This window comes from Fusarium mangiferae (genome assembly GCF_900044065.1).
Source record: "Fusarium mangiferae strain MRC7560 genome assembly, contig: FMAN_scaffold003, whole genome shotgun sequence".
NCBI classification, from domain to species: Eukaryota; Fungi; Ascomycota; class Sordariomycetes; order Hypocreales; family Nectriaceae; genus Fusarium; species Fusarium mangiferae.
In genome coordinates this window covers 2,620,317-2,642,642 of record NW_024573923.1, presented here as the reverse complement: position 1 = coordinate 2,642,642, position 22,326 = coordinate 2,620,317, and the positions used below count along the sequence as shown (strand labels likewise).

At 49.7% G+C, this 22,326-nt stretch overlaps 4 protein-coding genes across 4 annotated transcripts; 2 read left to right on the top strand and 2 right to left on the bottom strand.

Moving 5' to 3' along the window:
• Window positions 1-464: 464 nt before the first annotated feature.
• FMAN_04287 (NIK-1 nonidentical kinase-1) lies at window positions 465-4,647 on the top strand (the record flags this gene model as incomplete). The annotated part of the gene is made up of 7 exons (XM_041829021.1): window positions 465-774; window positions 823-1,281; window positions 1,341-1,373; window positions 1,430-2,256; window positions 2,318-2,584; window positions 2,636-4,135; window positions 4,210-4,647. The coding sequence occupies 7 exons, from the start codon at window positions 465-467 to the stop codon at window positions 4,645-4,647; spliced, it is 3,834 nt and encodes a 1,277-aa protein (XP_041679826.1).
• Window positions 4,648-5,588: 941 nt separating this feature from the next.
• On the bottom strand, window positions 5,589-7,353 carry FMAN_04288 (uncharacterized protein; the record flags this gene model as incomplete). Its single annotated transcript, XM_041829020.1, has 3 exons — window positions 5,589-5,808; window positions 6,597-6,616; window positions 7,273-7,353. The coding sequence occupies 3 exons, from the start codon at window positions 7,351-7,353 to the stop codon at window positions 5,589-5,591; spliced, it is 321 nt and encodes a 106-aa protein (XP_041679825.1).
• Window positions 7,354-14,756: 7,403 nt separating this feature from the next.
• On the top strand, window positions 14,757-16,734 carry FMAN_04289 (uncharacterized protein; the record flags this gene model as incomplete). Its single annotated transcript, XM_041829018.1, has 7 exons — window positions 14,757-14,875; window positions 14,932-14,965; window positions 15,018-15,197; window positions 15,255-15,309; window positions 15,372-15,605; window positions 15,652-16,479; window positions 16,535-16,734. 7 exons carry the CDS (start codon window positions 14,757-14,759, stop codon window positions 16,732-16,734), a joined length of 1,650 nt encoding a protein of 549 aa, XP_041679824.1.
• Window positions 16,735-18,797: 2,063 nt separating this feature from the next.
• FMAN_04290 (uncharacterized protein) lies at window positions 18,798-21,471 on the bottom strand (the record flags this gene model as incomplete). Its single annotated transcript, XM_041829017.1, has 4 exons — window positions 18,798-19,049; window positions 19,112-20,689; window positions 20,741-21,323; window positions 21,377-21,471. The coding sequence occupies 4 exons, from the start codon at window positions 21,469-21,471 to the stop codon at window positions 18,798-18,800; spliced, it is 2,508 nt and encodes an 835-aa protein (XP_041679823.1).
• Between the last annotated feature and the right edge of the window lie 855 nt (window positions 21,472-22,326).

Genomic DNA, 22,326 nt, shown 5'->3' with positions numbered 1-22,326 from the left:
CCGACCTCTCACCTCTACGAAACAGGCTCGGATCAGTCTCGACAATACCCTCCTTCGTCTTTTCTGTTGTTTGGTTTCAAGTTCACGACGGCTTTGCTTGTACTTTGTCTCATCTTCGCCCATTTCTACTTGACAAGGTCACCGCCCACTGTCACCTTGTGTATTGTACTGTGGCTGTATCCAAACTCTAGACAATCGAGGATGCTGCGCAGTCGACTGCTGTTGCGTCCCTAGTTTGGTCATCGTCCTGCCTTGCGTCGTACTGTTTTCGAGTATACTCTACAATCCACCGACTTGGCGCTGTGCCATCCATCGACTCAAATCTGCAAACCATACCCATCCGCCCACATTGGACGTCCGACTCGGCGCAGCCAGAAATTATTTATATATAAAACAAAAGGAAACCAGCAAAAAAAATATTTCTCCATTACTCAGCTGCGAATTAGCAGCCTACTTGCATCACCATGGTTGACGACGCGGCCCTCGCCGCTGCGGCTTCGATTGTCGCCTCGATTGCCCCAGATCCCCGACTGCCCAATTCGATACCGGTTGGTGTAGCTTCTCAGGTGCAACTCCCGGGGCCAGATACTCCCGCCAAGCGCAAGCTCGAACTTGAGCTTCAAAACCTTGCTCTGCGTGTTGGAAAGCTCGAGAGCCAGGCCTCAGCTACCTCTCCATTCCCAGAAACGCCCAACGAGGTTATTGACACTCTTTTCGGCGAAGAGGCTCAGGCTGTGGCGGTCCGTCCCAAGCCTAAAGTCTTTCACGCCCAAGGTAGCCTGCACTCTCCGCATCTGCCATCTTATCAGCTGACCGAAGAAGCCCTTGAAGGACTTCGAGAACATGTGGATGACCAATCCAAGTTACTCGATAGTCAGCGCCAGGAGCTCGCTGGTGTAAATGCTCAGCTCTTGGAGCAGAAGCAGCTACAAGAGCGAGCCCTCGAGATCCTCGAGCAGGAACGTATCGCTACTCTAGAGCGCGAGCTTTGGAAGCACCAGAAAGCCAACGAGGCCTTCCAAAAGGCCCTACGAGAAATTGGAGAGATTGTTACCGCCGTTGCTCGCGGTGACTTGACCATGAAGGTTCGCATGAACACTGTTGAAATGGACCCTGAAATCACAACATTCAAGCGCACTATCAACGCTATGATGGACCAGCTGCAAATATTTGCGAGCGAAGTCTCGCGAGTCGCTCGTGAAGTCGGTACAGAAGGATTACTTGGTGGACAAGCCCGTATCGGCGGTGTCGATGGGACATGGAAGGAATTGACTGACAACGGTATATTCCACATATCCCAAAGTCTTTTGCATCACACAAATTGCTAACCGCCTGTACAGTAAACGTTATGGCCCAGAATCTTACTGATCAAGGTTTGCAACTTCGCCTAGATTACGAAATTGATAATCTGTGACTAACAAGTCTCTAGTGAGGGAGATAGCATCGGTTACCACCGCCGTAGCCCACGGCGATCTGACTAAAAAGATCGAACGACCTGCCAGAGGCGAGATATTGCAATTACAACAAACGATTAACACCATGGTGGACCAATTACGAACATTTGCTTCTGAAGTCACTCGTGTAGCGAGAGATGTCGGGACAGAAGGCATGTTAGGCGGACAAGCTGATGTTGGAGGAGTGCAGGGCATGTGGAACGATCTCACCGTCAATGTCAATGCCATGGCCAACAATTTGACGACTCAAGTGCGCGACATTATCAAGGTTACCACAGCTGTCGCCAAGGGAGATCTTACACAAAAGGTCCAGGCCGATTGCAGGGGAGAGATTTTCGAGCTGAAGTCAACCATCAACTCCATGGTTGACCAGCTGCAACAGTTCGCCCGCGAGGTTACCAAAATTGCCCGCGAAGTCGGAACCGAAGGACGTCTGGGAGGGCAGGCCACTGTGCATGATGTTGAAGGCACCTGGAGGGATCTGACGGAGAACGTCAACGGCATGGCCATGAACTTGACCACTCAAGTGCGAGAAATTGCCAAGGTTACAACAGCTGTCGCCAAAGGTGACTTGACAAAGAAGATTGGGGTTGAGGTGAAGGGTGAAATTGCAGAACTGAAGAACACCATTAACCAGATGGTGGATCGTCTTGGTACGTTTGCCGTTGAGGTGAGCAAGGTAGCCAGAGAAGTAGGCACAGATGGAACATTGGGTGGACAGGCTCAAGTTGCCAATGTTGAAGGTAAATGGAAGGATCTCACAGAAAACGTCAACACAATGGCGTCAAATCTCACAGTCCAGGTAAAGCTCAGATCTCTGCTCAGAAAGCTCGGATTTGACATGGCCACTAATGAAATCCTAGGTCCGAAGTATCTCAACCGTTACTCAAGCCATTGCGAACGGCGACATGAGCCAGAAGATCAAGGTCGAAGCAAATGGAGAGATACAAGTATTGAAAGAGACCATCAATAACATGGTTGACCGTTTGTCTAGCTTCTGTTACGAAGTGCAACGAGTTGCCAAGGATGTGGGTGTTGATGGAAAGATGGGTGCTCAAGCCGACGTTGGCGGTCTAGACGGCCGCTGGAAAGAAATCACCACGGATGTCAATACAATGGCCAGTAACCTGGTAAGGAGTTCTTGATGACCCTGCGGGAAGCCCGTTTTCTAACTCGTACAGACTACACAAGTGCGCGCCTTCTCAGATATAACCAACTTGGCCACCGACGGGGATTTCACCAAGCTAGTCGACGTCGAAGCATCGGGTGAGATGGACGAGCTCAAGCGCAAGATCAACCAGATGATTTCAAATCTGCGTGATTCTATTCAGCGTAATACTCAGGCCAGGGAAGCTGCCGAACTTGCCAACAAGACCAAGTCGGAGTTCCTCGCCAACATGTCCCATGAAATTCGAACGCCGATGAACGGTATCATCGGAATGACCCAACTGACATTAGACACTGATCTGACTCAATATCAGAGGGAGATGCTTAACATTGTCAATAATCTTGCCAATAGCCTCCTGACGATAATTGACGATATCTTGGATCTTTCCAAGATTGAAGCTCGGAGAATGGTCATTGAGGAGATTCCTTACACACTGCGTGGAACCGTCTTCAATGCCCTCAAGACTCTCGCTGTCAAGGCAAATGAGAAGTTCTTGGATCTCACCTACAAGGTCGACAGCTCCGTGCCTGACTACGTTATTGGCGACTCCTTCCGCCTTAGACAAATTATCCTCAACCTTGTTGGCAATGCTATCAAGTTCACAGAGCATGGTGAGGTCAGCCTGACGATCAAGGAGAGCATGGGGCAAAATAATGTCCGACCTGGAGAGTATGCGGTTGAGTTTGTCGTGGAGGACACGGGCATAGGAATCGCCCAAGATAAACTGGATTTGATCTTCGACACGTTCCAACAAGCGGATGGCTCCATGACGCGCAAGTTTGGCGGAACGGGTCTAGGCCTATCTATTTCGAAACGACTCGTCAATCTCATGGGTGGTGATCTCTGGGTCAACAGTGAACATGGCAAGGGCAGTGAATTTCACTTCACATGCTTAGTCAAGCTTGCTCCCGACGACGCTGCTCTGATCGAGCAACAGATCCGCCCCTACCGAGGCCATCAAGTGCTGTTCGTTGACAAGGCTCAGTCGCAGAACGCCACCTCAATCAAGCCTATGTTAGAGAAGATCGGATTGAAGCCCGTCGTTGTGGATTCGGAGAAGAGTCCGGCCCTGACTCGTCTTCAAAGCGGTGGTTCCCTTCCCTATGACGCTATCCTCGTCGATTCCATCGACACTGCGAGAAGGTTACGAGCTGTGGACGATTTCAAGTACCTTCCTATCGTCTTGCTGGCACCAGTTGTTCATGTTAGTCTGAAGTCGTGCTTAGATCTGGGAATCACGTCGTATATGACCACGCCGTGCAAGCTCATTGATCTAGGAAACGGCATGATTCCGGCCCTCGAGAACCGGGCGACACCCTCACTCGCTGACAACACGAAATCTTTCGAAATTCTGCTCGCCGAAGACAACACCGTCAACCAAAGATTAGCAGTGAAAATTCTTGAGAAGTATCACCATGTGGTAACAGTGGTTGGCAACGGCTGGGAAGCTGTCAAAGCCGTCCAAAGCAAGAAATTCGATGTCATTCTTATGGATGTACAAATGCCAATCATGGTAAGTACCAATATCGACAAACTCAACCCTCACAGTCATCGCGCAGACACATTAACTAACGCTTTTGGTTACAGGGAGGCTTCGAAGCCACGGGCAAGATTCGAGAATACGAACGAGGCATAGGGAGCCACCGCACACCCATCATTGCCCTAACGGCCCACGCTATGATGGGTGACCGAGAGAAGTGTATCCAAGCTCAGATGGACGAGTATTTGTCCAAACCCTTGCAGCAAAACCATCTCATCCAGACGATCCTCAAGTGCGCGACGCTCGGCGGCCCTTTGCTTGAAAAGAATCGTGAGCGGGAACTGGCACTCCATGCCGAGACGAAATCGAAGCACAAGGAGGGGGGACAGGGCCTGTTACGACCCACGCTCGAAAGCCGCTCATTCACGAGTCGAGAACCTCTTTTGGGAAATGGGAAGGAGAGCCCTGCCATTCTGGCCACTGATGAGGATCCCCTGGCAAGAGCACGTCTTGACCTCTCTGATATGCGAAGTCTTACCAACTAACTGGTTCTCGCATTTCAGGCTTTCATGAGATCGCTCAGTCAATAACGAGAGGACGAGGATCACATGCCTTTGCCCGCCTTTGCGAAATACTACTGCCCATTGTGAGGTGCTGAGTTGAGATTTACCGTAGGATCTTTTCCCGGTCACCTCACCACTCCTGTACCTAACGTGAATTTTATGACAACACCGACTGTCTATCACGGGATCTGGTGCATCAACTCACCATGGCTGACATGAAGATCACGAACTCGAGGCACTGGTCGATTAGGCGACAGCGAATCATGATACCTGGCAAGGCCCAAAGCAGTGTGTCTCTACGTTCCTCATCTTCCATTTGCTTAAAGCTTGAGATGGACATAATTCTTTTTATCGCATTATATTTGTCATGTGGGCGTTTCTGGGGTTTTCATGGGCGGACGATTACGTCAAACTTCCCGGAGAGAAGGATGTTTATCGATCTAGTTGCTCGTTACAACGACGTATATCGATTTAGACGAACATGATCCGACAACAAAAACATACGTATACGATACAAGTCGGCGACCACGGTTAGAATAAGGAAGGGACGATTGGAGAAGTGCCACTCGAGGATGAGTGTTTCGTGGAATGCTGTTTGATCATTTGCTCTACGGGGTTGCTCATCGCGTTTTGTCTGGTTTTTCTCTGTTCGTTCATGTTTATTATTTCATTTTGCCCTTCTATATGGGGCTGGACATGAGCCTCTGAGCTCGAGGAGTACGTGGGATCGAAAGATAGGTGAGAGAACAGGGATATCTTTTCAACGAAATAGGGAATGATTATCGAATGGCCGCTACCGTCCAGATGTTTCAAGCATAAGAGTCTTTGCGGAAGACACTGATGAATTGGCTTGACACCCTGCTTCCTTTGTCTAGTCTACTATGTGAAATAATGTGTAGCCACTGCTCGAACTGGGTGGTCGCTTAGGCTGAATCCTTTTCAATCTTTTCTGCGTCGCCATTAGTGCCATCCGGTGATCTGCCCTTATGACCTTTCTCTGCAGCTCCCGGGGAGCTGTTGGCCTTAGCTACGGCGGCGGGCATCTGTGTGGTTTCTCTGGCTTCTAAAGCAGCGAGGATGGCATCTAGCCTGCTCTCGAGGTTTGAAAGATTATTCTCAAGGGCCGTGGCCGCTTGCTCGCCTCTATGGATCCTTTGAGTCAGTTGCAGTTCTAAAAAAAATCGCTCTTAGAGTTTGATGCTAAAATAGCAGGGAGGCAAAGGCCAAGTCAATGGTAGTGAGGTGCTTAGGAACAGGAACGACGGCGTGCGTCATGCGAGCTGTGAAGATGTCGTGATGCGTCTTTGCTAGGGATGCTCGCCGCACTTGCGAGTTACCAATACAGCGCAAGAACTTATATAACCAATGAAATGCATGTCGAGTGACTTAAGAACGTAGTGATACAAGGATTAGGAGGCAATCGGGGACTTCCTTCACCGATGAAGAACATGTCAATCCAGGAGATGCAAGGGTAGTGATGGGGTGATTATCGGTACCAATAGATGCCGATCTCCCGAGGAGCTTGTTCAGGCGAGGTTCTTGAGATTCAGATTTTGAAAAATGGGAATTTTGAAAATCGCCATGGCCATGTCTTAAACGCTATGGCCATGTCTAGGTGTCGGACACGCCGGTAGGTGAATAGATCTGTGAACTGAGACTGAAGCCAAGGGATGTAGAGGCTGTTTTTTTTTTTTTTTTTTTTTAAAAAAAAAAAAAAATAAATAAATTTAATTGCATGTAGCCTGCCAAAAACGTGGACGGAAGCAATTCATGTGGCTTGATAGTAAATGGTGGCAAGGAGAATGCGTATAACAGAAATGCGAGAGTGGGAAGGCAGTGGATGGAAAGGATCGGTAGTGGGAGAGGGAGTGTGAACGTGAATAAACAGTGAGATGAACTGGAGAATGACGCTGAACTTTGGAATAGCATACCTAGCAAGGTCTCGATAGGCCTGGAACAGAAAACTGTCAGTGTACGGACATTCAGTATCATGCAATGCAGTGCAATAGCCATAGTAAGGGATAGGTTGATATGGAGTCAAACGGGAGGGTGTGTGAACAGAAGAATGCTGACAACAAAATAGTGATTATGATACCGGTATTCCCCCAAGGTCCAACCAACCCCAGGATCCAGGGATCAGAGATGCAGAATGCAGGATGCCAATGTTGATGCAGATGCAAACCAGGAGGGTTCGACTTGTGGCAGCCAAGCGAAGCGAGAAGGTCTCGACCAACTGGCTGGGTCTAGCTAAGGTATAAAACGTTCCACGGGAAGTCCGGGTCTAGACTTTCTGGAGTGGGAATAGACAGGGAATGAATGAATGAATGAATGGTATGTTGAGGAATGGTATTGAGATTGGGGGAACAGAAAGAGCATTGTTTGTGACGCTTGTTTGGCTGTCAGAACCGACAGCCGGTAGATAAATAAATCGATAGTTGAATAAATATATCGACGATCATCTCTGGCATCACGGTGGTGTTTTGCTGCTAACTTGCAGAGTGTACCGTACCATCCCCACACGTTCTTGTTTGTTCTCTCGGAGCAACACATGTAGGAGAGTTCAAGAAGATGAATGGAAAGAAAAAAGAAGGTCGTGACTTTACTCACCTGGGCCATATCGGCATCCCCCGAACTTGAACCCGAGGCCGAGGGCTCTGTGGCTCGGTTGTTTGTGTCAGATGGGGCCATGGTGGTTAACTTCCCCAGAGGCAAGTAATGTTGCAGCGATCAGGGATAGGTAGGCAGCCAATGCGACGATTGATTGGTTGAGCGGAACGAAGCAATTACCTCGTCTCTTGGTGGCCGTGGATGAATTGTTTGCGCTGTTTGTTGTAAGAGAACGGAGAAACTGAGGCTGTTCTGAAAAGAGCGGGCTGACTTTGGGTCCACATCCAATCCAATTTCGGATTGCGCCTGTTACCTTACCTCCACTCGGTAGGTAAGGGAGTGATGGGGTCTCGGGGTCTCGCGTGGGCAATTAATTAAGGTAAGGTACCTAAGCAGCTCAGACGTTCCATTGCCGTACCCATCTGCACCCTCTTACCTAACCTAAGGGAAGGGTATAACCGTAAGAAGCCAGCGAAAGAACAACTAACATCCAATTGTAGGTGCCCTGAACTAGGTACGCAGTACAGGGCCCTCTCGTGGAAATCTAACGAATATAATATGTATGTTGGGTTCAGGGGCGGTTGTAGAAGCACTTCCGCGTAATCAGTACATCCTGCGAATATTAGCCCACACAGCATCAAGTGACCATACCATGGATGCCACTAATTGTCTGGAAAGGAGAATATCTGAGATTATTGCATGCCCCAAGTCACACCTCAGACACGTATACGGTATCTCAGAGTGGGCAATGCAGATAGTAGTGGGAATATGGCAAATTTGGGTCTAGAACAATATCTAGATCCCGATTTTGACGGGCGCGAACACGGGCCGTCGAATGCGTCCATGGAAAGGGAGAAACGGGTGGCTTGTCAATGCCAAATCACGGGAGACACTGAACAAGGGGTAGTTGAGCCTCGAGGCTCGAGGCTGGACTCTGTTCATGAGCGTAGTCAACAATGACCATATTGGGCCAAACAGTCGAGGAGGGACAGCTAATGCCATCTTTTATGTGCTGACAATGGGCTGTGGATACATACATCTTAGGCCGTCTAATGAACGCGAAGATCATTAAACAACCTTTGCGAAGCCTTCTCACATGAGCCAGACATATCTGAGAAGCTGGTATTGCGTTCGCAGACATACAAGTTAAAGAATAGGTTACTGGTTGGTTAGGTACTCAGTACTTCAGGTTTACTTGCCTCAATGCTTGGTCACAAGGAGATATCCCGAACAAACAACCTAGCACCGTGTCTCAAATGTGCGGGAAACTTTCGTAATCCCCCCTTTACTAGGCACCCGTAATAAGAAAACACAGGAAGATATTGTCCGAAAAATAACGGTTGAGATGGATAGTTTCCCGTATTTTTTTTGGTGATTGTATGAGTGCTGTGGCGGATCCATGGGCTCGATCGATTAGTCTAGACACATGCAACACATGCGCCACAGGCCTGGACCACGACGGATGGTGATCACAACATGATCTGGGCCATTGCGGGTCGCCTCAAGACAACCGCAGCTGAGGGTTTGGCATCAACGAGGGAGTGAAGACATGGTTCTCAATATTGGTGCCAGGCCCGAAGCAAAGCGGGCGGTCTACTGTGTCAAGGCGTTGGGTTGGGTTGGGTCTCTGAGACCAAGAGACAGACAGATAGCTGATACTGTTGTGAAAGTTGCACAGGGAGGTAGGTGAACAGGCGTGGTGCGACCACGATATGCATCTTTTGTCCAATACGGATCGAGGCTGAAACAGACAACTCGCACCCAACAAATCTCCTTTGGAATCTCTTTTGGTCTGCATTCACATACCCATCAAAGTCGATGGCAAACCAACATGCCAGATCTCAACGTGCAGCTGCATTGACACCCATACTCTAAAAAGGGAATGTACTTCGTGAAGAGGGATTCTTAAGATGCAGTATGCCATAAATACGTGCTTACACTTCATGGGATGTACAGTAGGTAGTCGGTCTATCTTTACCCACTCCGCTAATAGGAAATAGTCAAAGTGTCTCTCAAACTCTCCGATCAACTGGGCTGACTGGGACTGACACAAACTGGTGGAGTGTCCTGACAAGCCTGCCTGCCTGCAAGCTTTTGCGCCTTTGGCCATCGATCGAACTCGCCGCTCGCATCCATGTCTATGGCTGGGGTTCTAGATTCGACTGCGACCTACCAGCCCGGGTATCAGAGTGGCCCAGCACGACCAGTTTCGTGAATTGGGCAGCTCTATTCGCAGTGTCGCATGCGAAAATGCACACAGCAGCAGCGAGCGTAGCAAGTTAACTCACTTACCAAGGTACCTAGGTATCCAACAATCCGATGGCTAGGTCAGTGCATGCCTACCTAGATAGATACAGAAGGCCAGTTTGCTGGTGTACAGGCCCCCCGCCGGTGCAAAACAAGCTACGGAGATTTGTTCGATAGATCCATCGATTTACATAAACCTGGCTTGGCTACCTACTCAGGGCAAATTTAGCCGCTGATCATTTCCTACCTATGCTTTATCCGATGTGATGCCATGTTCAAGTGCTGAAATACAAGTCCTGTATACACTCATTAAGCTGAACTAAACAAGTACAGTAGGTACTTATAGTACCTACTTTGGTACCTTATCTACCTGATGTAAGGCATATAGCTCCCCTGAGGTATCTTCGTTTATAACTTGCCTATTACCTTACCTAGTACCCGAGCGCAAACGTGTTGAATGTGACGAAGCATAAAAAAGCGCTTGAGCCCGGCCAATCAGATCGAGCAACAACTAGCTGGAACCGAAACCAAATTAGTAGGTAGAGTGGGATTATTATAGGCAGGCGTAAAGGAAGATTAACAAGACATCCATCCGGGAATAATAGCCCAGGAAAGCGGACTCGAAGCGGCCCCTTCCATGCACTCTATGCAGGGTTTGGACAGGAACCAACCAACTGCCTCTCTCCTTACCAGTTAGTGCACACCCTTTCTAATGGAAGATCAGATATGGCCATTGCCATGTCAGCCTGTACATACCCCAGTTAGCCAGTGACCCTAGCATAGAGGTAATCCTATCACTCACTTATTACTCCCATCAACGTTCTAGACTCAACTTCGTGGAGAAATGTTCGCTTTGATGCGCTTTACGCGACATCGGGGAGTCGGTCACAACCGTTTATTTTGGACATCAAAAACTACAAGGCCCGAAACCTTTCGGGCACTGTAGCTCTCATATCTATTCTTTGTGCAGAGACCCCCAGCTGTCGGAGGCAGAAGTTGGAGATGCAGCCAGCCAGCCCAGGTACTTCAGCCTCCTCCAACCCTCCAGGCGCCTGGTATGGCTAAATAGTTAGGCTGCTGTCATAAAAGCAGAGAGCATACCGCCGGCCGGTGGTCTCTCGCTTCTCCCGAGAAAACTGGGGATTTTTGGATCCCGCGAGCTTAAAGCTTATTGGCTCAGTGATACGGACTATGCTCCGTGGCCCTTACTTTGCATCATTCTTGACTTGCAAGTTCGAACACTAGGCCACGATCAGTTTTACGATCGGTCAAGATATCGCCAACTCAAGCTCAATATTTGATGGGAATGGCCAAGGTGGCACAGTCCGAATAAGCCTCTGGGATCGAAACGAAAGATGCATGGCTGAATGGCCAGAGGGGATGCGTTACATTGAACGGGGAGCCGGTTACTCAATCCGCCACCATTCGCCAATCCCAGGGCTCTGAGGGATCGAGATTCTAGACCCTTTGTCGAATTCCCATCCCGCTCATGGCGATTTTACCACCAGCTTTCGATTCACAATTACCGACACCACGCATTGCGGCTATCGAATGTGTCCAATGCCACTTGAGTGGCCAGACGATGAATAATCCTATCTTGCACGTCTCGGTCGTTGATAGCCATTAACTTACATACTACCTGTGAGCTATCGCATGCCCACTAATAGGCACTATGCCTAATAGAACCAACAATCACCTTCAGCTTCGGCTCATCAACGCAGAATATACCCAAATGGCCCAAACAGAATTAGATTATCATAGCACCGGAGAAACAGAATCAAAGGAGGACTGCCGGAGGTCGGTCGTGCGTTTTCACCCTGGATGACACTGCCCCATCATGGTAGAAAGGGAAAACACATGATGCCTTGGAACGAGTTCCAATATGCGTCATTCGACTTGAGGCATCAACCATCAGCGCGCAACATGACGAATTCTGGCGGCTGCATCCCTCTGTCACTGCACGAACGGACATCCCAAAGACGTCGGTGGCCGTACCGTGTGGCCCGTGAAAAGGGGACCTGGTGCATTTCTGAGCAAGCAGATCACCCGTTGGCGCGGCATCATGGGCGACTCGATCAAGGCCCTGCTCGATCATGGTGAATTTGGAGTTCTGGCGTTGTGCGATCAGTAAGCCAAACCTCGATTTCAACAAAGGCGATGGCTCGATGGCGATCAGGAACAACCCACGAGCGGATTGTGGACAGCCCAGGGCGTGCGTCACTTATACCGGCTCCACACCCCCGGCTCGCAATAGCTCCGACCAGAACTTGACCCAGAAACTCCGTTTTAGTTAACCCACAACCACCTGGCTACCGACGAGCGTTGCCATTTGTAGAACAAGCTCAACTTCAACCCTGACCGTCCGTCTGTCACGCTTCTTTTAGCTGGTTGATGTGCACCGTCTCGGCGAGTTTTGAACATCTTTGAGCCAGCTGCAGAGGATGATGGGGAGACCGCGTCCAAGAGCGTGACATTCTCACCCCATCACGCAGTCATCCCGTATCGTACCGTACGGGAGGCCACGACCGTTTCACGAAGTGGGATCGAGATCTTACCCGTTACAGTTTCTGAGTTGCTGCGCTACGACACGCTCCTGAGTTCGAGGGCTGGCAAAGCCCGGTGTGGACGGGTGACGCACCTAGCCAATGACTGTCATCCTGCCGTGTCGGGGCAAATCAATCAATCAAATTGACGGTTGATCGTCATGCCCAATTGCCTCTTTCTGAATAGAGGATGAGATGCGCCAAACCCCATAACAGGCCTGCCCGCGTCCTTGGAACATCATGATGGGACCGCTCGCTTTGTGGAACATCAAACAAACACCAGCAGCATCAATATCAGCATCAGCAGTAGCAGCACTGGTGTGTATCTTTTGGATGAGTGTCGATTTCCTTCCGACTTTCGATTTGGTGCTCCCATCTCAAGAACCCCATCCCATTTTCCTCTTCAACACATCCGGCCATCCATTCATGGATAGCTCTGCTGGAAATCACAGTCACGGGCACCAGTAGCGTTGCGTTGTGTTGCGTTCAAGCGACATCAACATGCCCGGTCCCAGATATCGTTCATGAAAGTGTCAATTGGACCAAGTTGGGGCATCTCGATGTTGTCCAGGTGCCGCCCTATCGTATACGTAGCCGATGACAGGGCCTCGGGGGTCCACGCTTCTTGTTTTTCGACCCATCTCGATTCTGAACTGCATTTCTGTACGTACGTTGCTTAGCAATGTTGGTGCCAATTGTCCATAACTCCCAAGACCCAATACGATGGATGATGGACAATGATGATAATGCTCCAGTGTGAAATCGGCCCTTGCATCATTCATCTTTCTCGAACGTCAAAACTTGATACGCTCTATAACAGAAAAAGAAAGAGGCTGCGGATCAACAGCCAGCCCAGAATTTAAGAGACAAGCGTGCCAAGGCTGTGTGCCCTTGACGGAATATTGTAGACGTACACCCTTCTCCCATACACGTCCACGCCCCCTTTAGGTTGAGTTGTGAACTGACTGGGCTAGACCATGCCCTCCTAATTCTCTTGGAGCCTCTGAACAGCAAGACCACCCCCCGAAGCGAGTGCCATGTAGGAATCTGATGTTTCTGCTCTTTTTCTGCCACTTGAACTCTCACGATTCTATCATCGCTTCCGAAGCCCTGCTTTGCCTATTCCACGTTCAACTAATCGTATTTATTCTTTTGCCGGTGGCTGCGGCACCTCCGACTCTGCCCCGTTTTCCCCTGGACCCTGTCTCTACCTCCATCTACAAACAGCATCTGGATCCCACGATGCCCTGAACAAGAATCCCCCATCCCAATATTGGCTCTAACACCAGCTCCCCACAGAGCAACTCATCTTTGACCTGTCTTTCTTCGACAGCCCTCGCACCCCCTCCCGTATGTCCACGACTGAAGTCCCGTCCCTACAGTCTAATTCTTATATTCGTCCTGCCTTACCTTGCCTGTCTTTTGACTCTCATGCTCGCGCACACGCCAACAAAAGCCTAGGTCCAGAACATTTGATCCTCAAGCGACCTGCAGCCAAACCTAACCCGGGGCCTGCCCCCTTGGATCTGTCACCTCACAGTCGCCTCATAAGTTTCAGTCCGAAGATCACCTGCCAATCCACGTCTCGTCACTATCCTCGACATCTATCCCAGACGAGGTCTTGCGCCGCTGACAGACCGTGAGCTCTCATTCTTCCCTCATCGCGGTTGGACACAATACCCTTCCCTCAATCCACCACAGCACAGCACTTGCTCTTTGCAATCGAGATATCCGATTCTGCTTGTTGTCTCTGGGGGTGCTCGTAACTGCACTTCACTCCCTCTCGAACTCATCCTCATCTATCCAGCCTACTTGCTGGCCCACTGTTGTTTCCCTTTCCTTTGACTTTCCAGCTTCTGCCTCAGAAAACTCTTTCTGCTCATTGCCGTGGCTTGTCAATTGGCGAAGAATAACAAACCTTCACCATATGTCCCAACTCCTTTTCTGTTCAAGGTCCGCTTCTCACCAATTCTCCGGCCCAATACTATTACATTTTGCCTGTACGTGCCTCCTATTTCTTTCGTCACTCTCCTACACCCCTCCCCTTACCCTCTGTATGTTCACCAAGGACTTTATGTCACCAACCCAGTCAGTCATCAACCTTATGCCTCTCGATCCCTGAGTTTATCACTCTTGTGTTGCCCAAGATCTCCGTTGCACATCCAAACCTCCTCACTCATCACACTTGATCGATCAGTGCAAACTCAAGACCCAAAGCGTGTTCCGCGTATTCAGAAACTTTTCGAATATAGCATGACGTCTTGTTACCCAGATTCTTGCCTAACATCAGTCTCACAATAGCTCCTTGATGAGCCACCCATCTTGAACCGACATCGTCAGTTCATCATAGCTCGGTGCCAAACCCCGCGTTTCAGAACCCACCCATTTTCAGTTATATCCATCCACCAACACTACCAACCAACAAGAAAGACCATCAAAGGCCTCATATAGCAGTGGTTAACGTATTTGTATAAAAGACGATCCCGAACATAACATCAGACGTACACTGGACGCACCCTCGACGCGCCAAACTGGCTTGATCGCTTGATACCTTTGTTTGTTTCTCATCAAATTGCACAGCATCCTAGCCACTTGTACCTGGGACGAAGTTGAGCCGCCACACTGGCACCAATTAATCTAAAAAAACCGTTTGTCTTTGGAGGGAGGTTCCCCGGAACTTTCCAGCTGGGCTGTATGTCTCCCGATCTTGAGTCAATTCTTGCCGAGTTGGGATTGTCCCAGTATCTTGGTGCATTCGTTGAGCAAGGTTTCGATGAGTGGGATATCATTCTTGACATTCAGGAGTCAGATCTGTATGTTTCCTTCTTAGTGGACCGACTGCAAAATTTCCACTAACAGCCTTTTTCAGAGATGCATTGGGTGTCAAACTAGGCCACCGGAGGGTATGGTTCCTGCCACCGCCTACTCAGGCAGCCGCTGATGCAATTTCTTTAGAAGCTCCAGAGAAGGATAGCTAATGCCCGAGGCATCTCTCCATCGGTGTCATTGGTGACTCCTGTCAGACCAACCAGCGAGGATGCGAAATCGGATAGTGTGCAACCTGAGCCTACTCGGACGGAACTACCGCCCGAAGGACATGGTGTTGCCAAACGGAAGTATCGGCGTCACCCTAAGGTGAGTTGAAATCTTTGGATTTCTCAAGTGGCGACTTGATGACTAACAAGTTGCCAGCCTGACGAGAATGCCCCTGAGAGACCTCCGTCAGCATATGTATTGTTTTCCAACAGTGAGTTCTGCCCTGACACACTCGTTCAGTGATCGTGAAGGTTACTGACATACGATGTAAAGAAATGAGGGAAGACTTAAAAAGCCAAAATCTCACGTTCACAGAAATTGCGAAACTCGTCGGAGAGAATTGGCAAAACCTGAATGCCAGCGAAAAGGAGGCATATGAAAGCCAAGCAAATGCCGACAAGGAGAAGTACCACCGTGACTTGATGGAATATAAGAAAACGGCCGACTATCGGAAGTATATGCAATATCTCCACGAGTTCAAGGAGAAGCAGGCCAAACGTACTCAAGGTTTGTAGCCAGATGGCATCAAATCCATCACATGTTGGCATGACAGTAAAACTGACAACTCGCCGTTGGCTAGCCGATGTCTCTAAGAGGACAAAACTGGATCCCGTTCGATTGCGACACAGCAGCAGCAGCAGCAGCACGATGACACCGGGAGGCAACACTTCGAGCGGCAGTGGTAGTGAGAGGTTGCAGGGTAGTGAGCCACCACCTTGTCGGCGAGAAAGGTTGAATTCGATTGCATCGATAGCTGAATCGCAGCATTCGTCGACTACGCCAACTCTGTTATCCCAGGCAAACTCGAACGACGAGACCATGTCATCACCCCAGGCCGTCCTGTTCGATGCTGGAAGTCCACGGGAAACCCATTACCAAGCCCCCAAGCGCCAGCAGTCCTGGCGAGAAGGAGGTCGGGGGGTAGAGGTCTCACATCAACATCTGCCCTCGTTGTCCAACATGCTCGAGGATGGAAGGAAGGGGATGCCAATTCCATCCGGCTCAGAAGGTAACCCTTATTCGAGTGGCTTTGTTGCCGCGAACCACCCCAGGTCGGTACCCGAAGTCCCCAACGTGCTTCCATCGGCACCACCCAAGCCCCCTCTCCTCCGGCACGAACCGTCTTCCAGCAGCAGTATTGGTTCAGTGAGTCCAGCAGGGGGCTTTGCACGGACTCCCGGCGAAGGACCGCTCCCGATCCACGCTCTCCTTTCCCACCATCAGACACTGCCGACACCAGTTGTGGCTGCCAACGCGTCCATGTTCGAACGGGGTTCTCCTGTTTCCGGATTGGGTACTGGTACGACGACCCCGAGCCCGACAGACCCTGTGCCACTCGTAAGGCCATATTTTGGCCACGGCGTTGTGCCCAGGGGATATGGTACTTGAATCTATGGAGGCTTCGTTAAGAAGTCCAAGCTAACTCGGCTTTCAAGGGTCTCAGCCATTGCCACCCACTGGCCCTCCAGCCAGGAACGACGAATATATGGTGGACAACGATGTGCCAATGACGCCGGCACCTGATGTGGTCGCCCCAATCGAGGATCGTTCCTTCAAGACTCGCCTCGATGGCATGAGCGTCTTGCTAAGAGCTGGTGAGCTTGTCGAAAAGCACGAACGAGACGAACGACGATGAAAGGCGGTGACGATGACAGTATGCTCGTAGCATACTGATGCTGTATTCGACACCAAAACGCTTGTATCCAAATGTGTCTAGATGCAGCATACTCACCCCCCAGGGACCCCTTTTGTTTCTTATCTTATCTGATACCCACGCATGATGATGTCAAGTCTTTTCCATTTCATGATTCGGTCTTTAGGTGGATGGTGGTACACATGAACGAGTACCTATAATGGCTGCTGTGGTGATATCGGGTCGCGCAGTTGCGGATTCTGGCGTTAGGTGCTTGAACTTTGGGTGGAAAAGAGGTTGGAAGGATCCAAAAATAGCATTCGGAAAGTCATGAGGAATTTGACTGGTGTATAGTTGAAAGGTTATCCATGTCGGTAACGGATCTTTCGAGGGTATGTGCTCTGTGATTTTTTAGTGTGCAATGAATGAGGTATTACAATAAGAAAATGACCAGGAGTTATGTTAGTATGGAAACGTTGAGCAGAACCAACGCCAGGCCGTGACATGTTATATACATATGAGTGAGTAGTTCATGTCGGCATCGGGGGACCACAATGGTGTTCTGATCCAAGTGGTTTGATGCGAGTCCACCACCAGATCATTGCGGCGAGAGAGGGGCAGTTCCGGAATCTTGGTATTCGGAAGACACCTAAGGGAGGTTGTCGATTGGTGTGTAACGTATACTTATACTACAGACATATAGGAGATGTGGCTGGATGGCTGCTATTTACATGTGTAGTAGTAAATCGAAGCAATATTTAGGTACTAAGGTACGTAGGTGACTGATTAGATAGGCCAAAGACGAGGGGAAAAAAGGAGAGTGCTAAATGAAATGGAAAGAACGAGGCGATCTCAAGGGTCCTTCCTTATTCAGACTTAAGTATCTACCTCAGCAAAGTTGCTTTGTTCTTGTTCTCTCCTCTGGGTTGCTTTTGCCCCCCCACAATTTATCAACATCGTCATAAGGGTCCAGTTCGTAACCAGTTTCAACGTCATGGCGCAGCCACAAAAGCCCATGAGTGGGTCTGAGACTAGGATATAAGGTACGTACCTGGCTCGAGGGTTCCAGGTTCCAAGGAGGAGGTAGGTACCCCTCGGAGGGAAATAATACATAAGACTGGCTTACACCAAAATCCACCAATCTACCACCAAATCCAGTCTCGTGTTTTATTTCTCCCCCTGTAGGTAAGGTAGGTACCTTACCTTCGGTACTTAAGGTAAAAGGCACCTAAGCCCCTAGGCGCCTACATACCCAATGAAGGTAACGTAAAATCATACGGATCTTGAGCAGGAGTCTGTCTGTTTTACCCAAACAAAGATAAGGTAACCAGGACCTGATCTTGAACACATGAGCTGAAAATCATTTGCTCTAGGCACTAGGGTCCCTATATGAGTTGGTTAGCAATGCCGTCTCTCTGCCATCTTCAGTACTTACTTAGCCAGGTAACATAGCTTGTGTGGCTAATCAACTCCCTTGAGCCATGGGAACTGAAAAAGCCAGCTACGAGATGATGAGTGTGATGTTGCAGATATCACTGTGGCACTCGCGTATTGGATTGGATGATATAATAACGAATTTTCTGCCATTGATATTCCGGCAGCTCCGATGTTGGGGTTCGGATGTCAGGTCAGGTCAGGTTGCCATCCACCAAGTGTTATCATTGAGAAAACTTGGATACGATCCAAGAGACCACAAAAGCCCAATCACTCAAGAATTCAAACTTGCCTTCTTCATATTGGTAATGAAAAGAGGCTGCAAATTCAAGAACCGTCGCCTCATCTTCCGGTCGGCATCCACATGGTATAAAGTAAAGCTCATGAACATGATCAGTTAATCATTCCTTCGTGTCCTTCATTCAAAACAAGTACTCTAGATGTTGTTACTGTTGACTTCCCCCCCAACGCCAGGATATCACGTTATGCCATACCATACCATACCATGCATTGCTAGGTGTCTCTTGAACGATTCTGCGAGCATATCATGCACGACTCGTCAAACAAACAAGTACATGGCCACCTCAAAGCATACTCAAGACAAGTGGTTACATAGTTCAAAACCGCTCCCGCTATTCACCCTCGACAATCTCCGCTGACCAATCCCTGCGGATCTCAAGTTCCGACAGACCAGGTGTGTTTTCAATCACAAGACCCTTCTCATTGGCCAAGTGCAAGAGACAGATAAAGCAGAATGAGGTTGAAATATCATCCATCACCGGCTTGGGATATACAGTCTGCAGATTGTTCATGATCTCTGTGAACTTGAGCGTCTCTTCTTGCTTAGGTTCGCTGACATCCACTGCTTGGGGCTCAGGTTGGTTCTGTAGTGAGATGTATCAGCATAATGCCACGTCTTCGTTTTTGACTGTGCATAATAACTTACTTGAAGGATGTCAACATCCATACCCTTCCACAACTCTTCCTTCAACCTTCGCACATCCACCTTCTTGGCTACCCTAGCATATTGCACATACTCGGGACGTACACGCCTCGTTTGAGTAACCAGTGTTGTTCCGAATGCTCCAGTATTGGTTACTGTCTCCCCATTAAGTAGAGCCGTGAGCCCTCCGCCATCAGTGAGTCCAGCCTGCCCGTCAAGCCCTGGGGAGAAGTGCTCTCTTGCATCCGCAAATTCTAGATCATCATCGTCGTCCAAGTCACCGCCGCCGGGGAATGGCATAACATCGTCCTGGAAGAAGTTGGCATCATAGTCGCCTTCAGGCAACGCTGTCTCGTCTGTATGTTGCGGGGCCTTTTGGTTGGCCCAGAATGCTTCGTCCATTTCACCATCAGGTTGATTATCTGCACCGATATTACCGAAGCCACCCCCACCGCGAGAGCTGAAACCGCTGCGCCGTTTGCTCATCCGTGCCTTTGGCTTGAGGAACAGGCTCAGCAGAGACTTGGAGTTAAAGTGCTTGTCGTCGGGGAGAAGATTGCGTGACTTGGACTTCCAATCCTTCTTGGGCATGCTGATGGCCGAATTGTTGGTGGCTTGTGTATGAATAATATCCGAAGTGTGTGAATCTAGCGGTGCGGCAAAATCGATCTCAAATGGCTCTTTCTCTTTGCGTTTCTTTGTCTCCGCTGCTGGTTTATTCACATCCTTGATTTTCCTGATCCTCCAGTGCTCCGCGCTCGCCCAATTCTTCTGCAATGCCTGGTCGAAAAATCCGAGGATGTCCTCGTGCATCTTGTCCGCCTTCTGCGCGCTCGTCATCGAAACAACGTATTCACCGTTGCCGTCGATCTCATCCCCGTCGCCACCCTCTTCACCGAGGCCAGCGTCGTACACTCGCATCTGTGGCTCCAGGGCGGCTTCTCTAGCCCAAGCCTCGCCACCCTCGCCGAAAGCGACATTGTCGGCAGCATCGAAGGCTCCCAGGGCGAGGTCATCATCGTCGAAGCCTGCTGCTTCGTCACCATCGATTACGAGACCGGAAAAGTCGCCAAGCGCTCCTGGGGTCTTATCCTTGTCCTGGTCCTGTCTCCAATCTTCGGGCGCCTTCAGGAATGGAATATCCATGGATCCCGAAGGATCGCCAAGATCAAACGTCTTTAGAGAAGGACAAACATCAAGCTCATCGAGCCGGTGCAAGTCGGGGATGAACTTGGCACCAAGGACTCCAACATCAATTTCGACGTCATCAGCCTCTTCCTCATCTTCCAGCTCCTCTTCCTCCGGGTCGTTCTCGGCCCCGTCTTCTCCGTCACCCTCTTCATCGTCGGACTTCGTCTTTCCAAGGGTGGTGGCATCACCAGTATCGTCACTACTGTCAAAGACGATGCGTCCTTGTGAATCGATCATAAGATGGTTTAGAAGAAGGCCCTTGGCGCCACCCTCATCAAAATCGGCAGATGCTTTTTTGAACAAGGGATCGACTGCGAATTCCAGCTCAAATTTTTTGAGCTGCAGTGAATTGAAGGAGGGGGCAAGTGTTGCTTCAGATGATCGTTGTGTCTAGTAAATGTTAGTTTGAACCTCTTGGGAGTGTCCGGATATTTGCTATACCTTCTTCTTGGGCTTCTTTTTCACGTTGCCATCCTCGTCGAGTTCTTCTTCGTCGCTTTCGTCGGCATCCTCGCCATCTTTGTCTTTCTTCTTGGCGTTGTTGCTATCGGCAAGGCCACTCAATAGCTTCCCTGTTTCCGTTGCGACGCTGTCCACACGGTTGGTGTAGATCTTGACACATCCGTCCAAGGTACAGCTGGCCTTTTGGAAGTTCACACCGTCGCCTTCCTTGAGGAGTGACATATCGTGAAAGTAGTCTATGAGAGCGAAGTTCCATGAATTTGTCGCATTGATTTTGTTGTCGGTGGCCATCTTCATCCATTCTTCGAAATTGGCGAGAAGCGGTACACGCTTCATAGGCGTGACCGCAGAGCCTCCGACCACGAAGCCCTCGTCATCTTCGATATTGCTGGCGCGGCCGCCGCGGGGAGTTTGGGGATCACCGTTCTCCATGTCGTCAAGGCGAAGACCAACCTTGCGAGGAGTTGCGGCCTTCTTGATCTCGTTAAATTGTCTTTCGTGAAGAGCTCTCCTGGAGCTCATGCGCTGCCCCTTTTCTGACACATCATCGTTGAGGGGGATTCTGGATAGTTGCATTAGCACACCGCAGGTGTTGCTGGGAAATCGATGACTGACTTGACAGGTGACTGCGTTATGAATGGCGAGGCCGTACTAGAGCCTGCGTTGTTCCTGGAACTACCCGCCCGGGGGACTTGAGCAACTCGAGGCATTTTCAATTTGTTTGTGTGGGTTTTGGGGGGATAAAAAGGGCGTGTTTGGACGAGGCCTATCGCGTTGTCGTCGTCGTCGTGTTGCGGACCCTCCCTGGCCAAAGTAAACAAAATAAATGCCAACTGCTATGGAGGTAACTAGCACGAGGGGGCGGGCGGTGTGTGGGGTAACTTCAATAGGTACTGTGTTATTGTTTAGCCTTAGGCCTCAACTGTGGCTGGAGATGTTAGCCACAGCCCACCGACGGGACGGGAGGTAAGGTAGGAGGTACCTAGGCAGAGACGGATACTCTCCGCCGTCTGAAACGGAACAGCACGGACAAGACGCTGCCAAGGCAGGAACAGGCCAAACAACCCAATGGTAACCTACCCTTGCCCATGCCACCTTAAGTTACTGGATCCCATCTGATCATCAAGTTTCCAGTAAGCACGTGGCGCAACCTAAAGCAAGCACGTTGAAGATGAGAAGCTTAACCAAGAGACCCAATGTTGTGCGTGCGAGTGGCGGAGAAGTCGGTGTACATAGGTACTGTATCGACCAAGCAAGCAACTCCTGTCATCGTTATTGTTTAGCGACCAGTCTGTCATTGGGAGCTCTGGACTGGATCAGCTGTGTCTTAATGGTTCCTGCCAATCTTGGAAACTAATAAGATAGGTACCTAGCCACACCTCACTCTTACACTAACTGTGGCAAGCAATGCCGTACTATCTCTGAACAACTGGCGGCCTCCCTTCATCTTCGTCACCATCACCAAACTAGGTTGTAACAAACCCGTCGCAAAGAGACGCTAAAATGCTGGAAACTGGATTTCTGCATGGTTCAAAAGGGAAAGTCGATGCATAACGGGGGATATT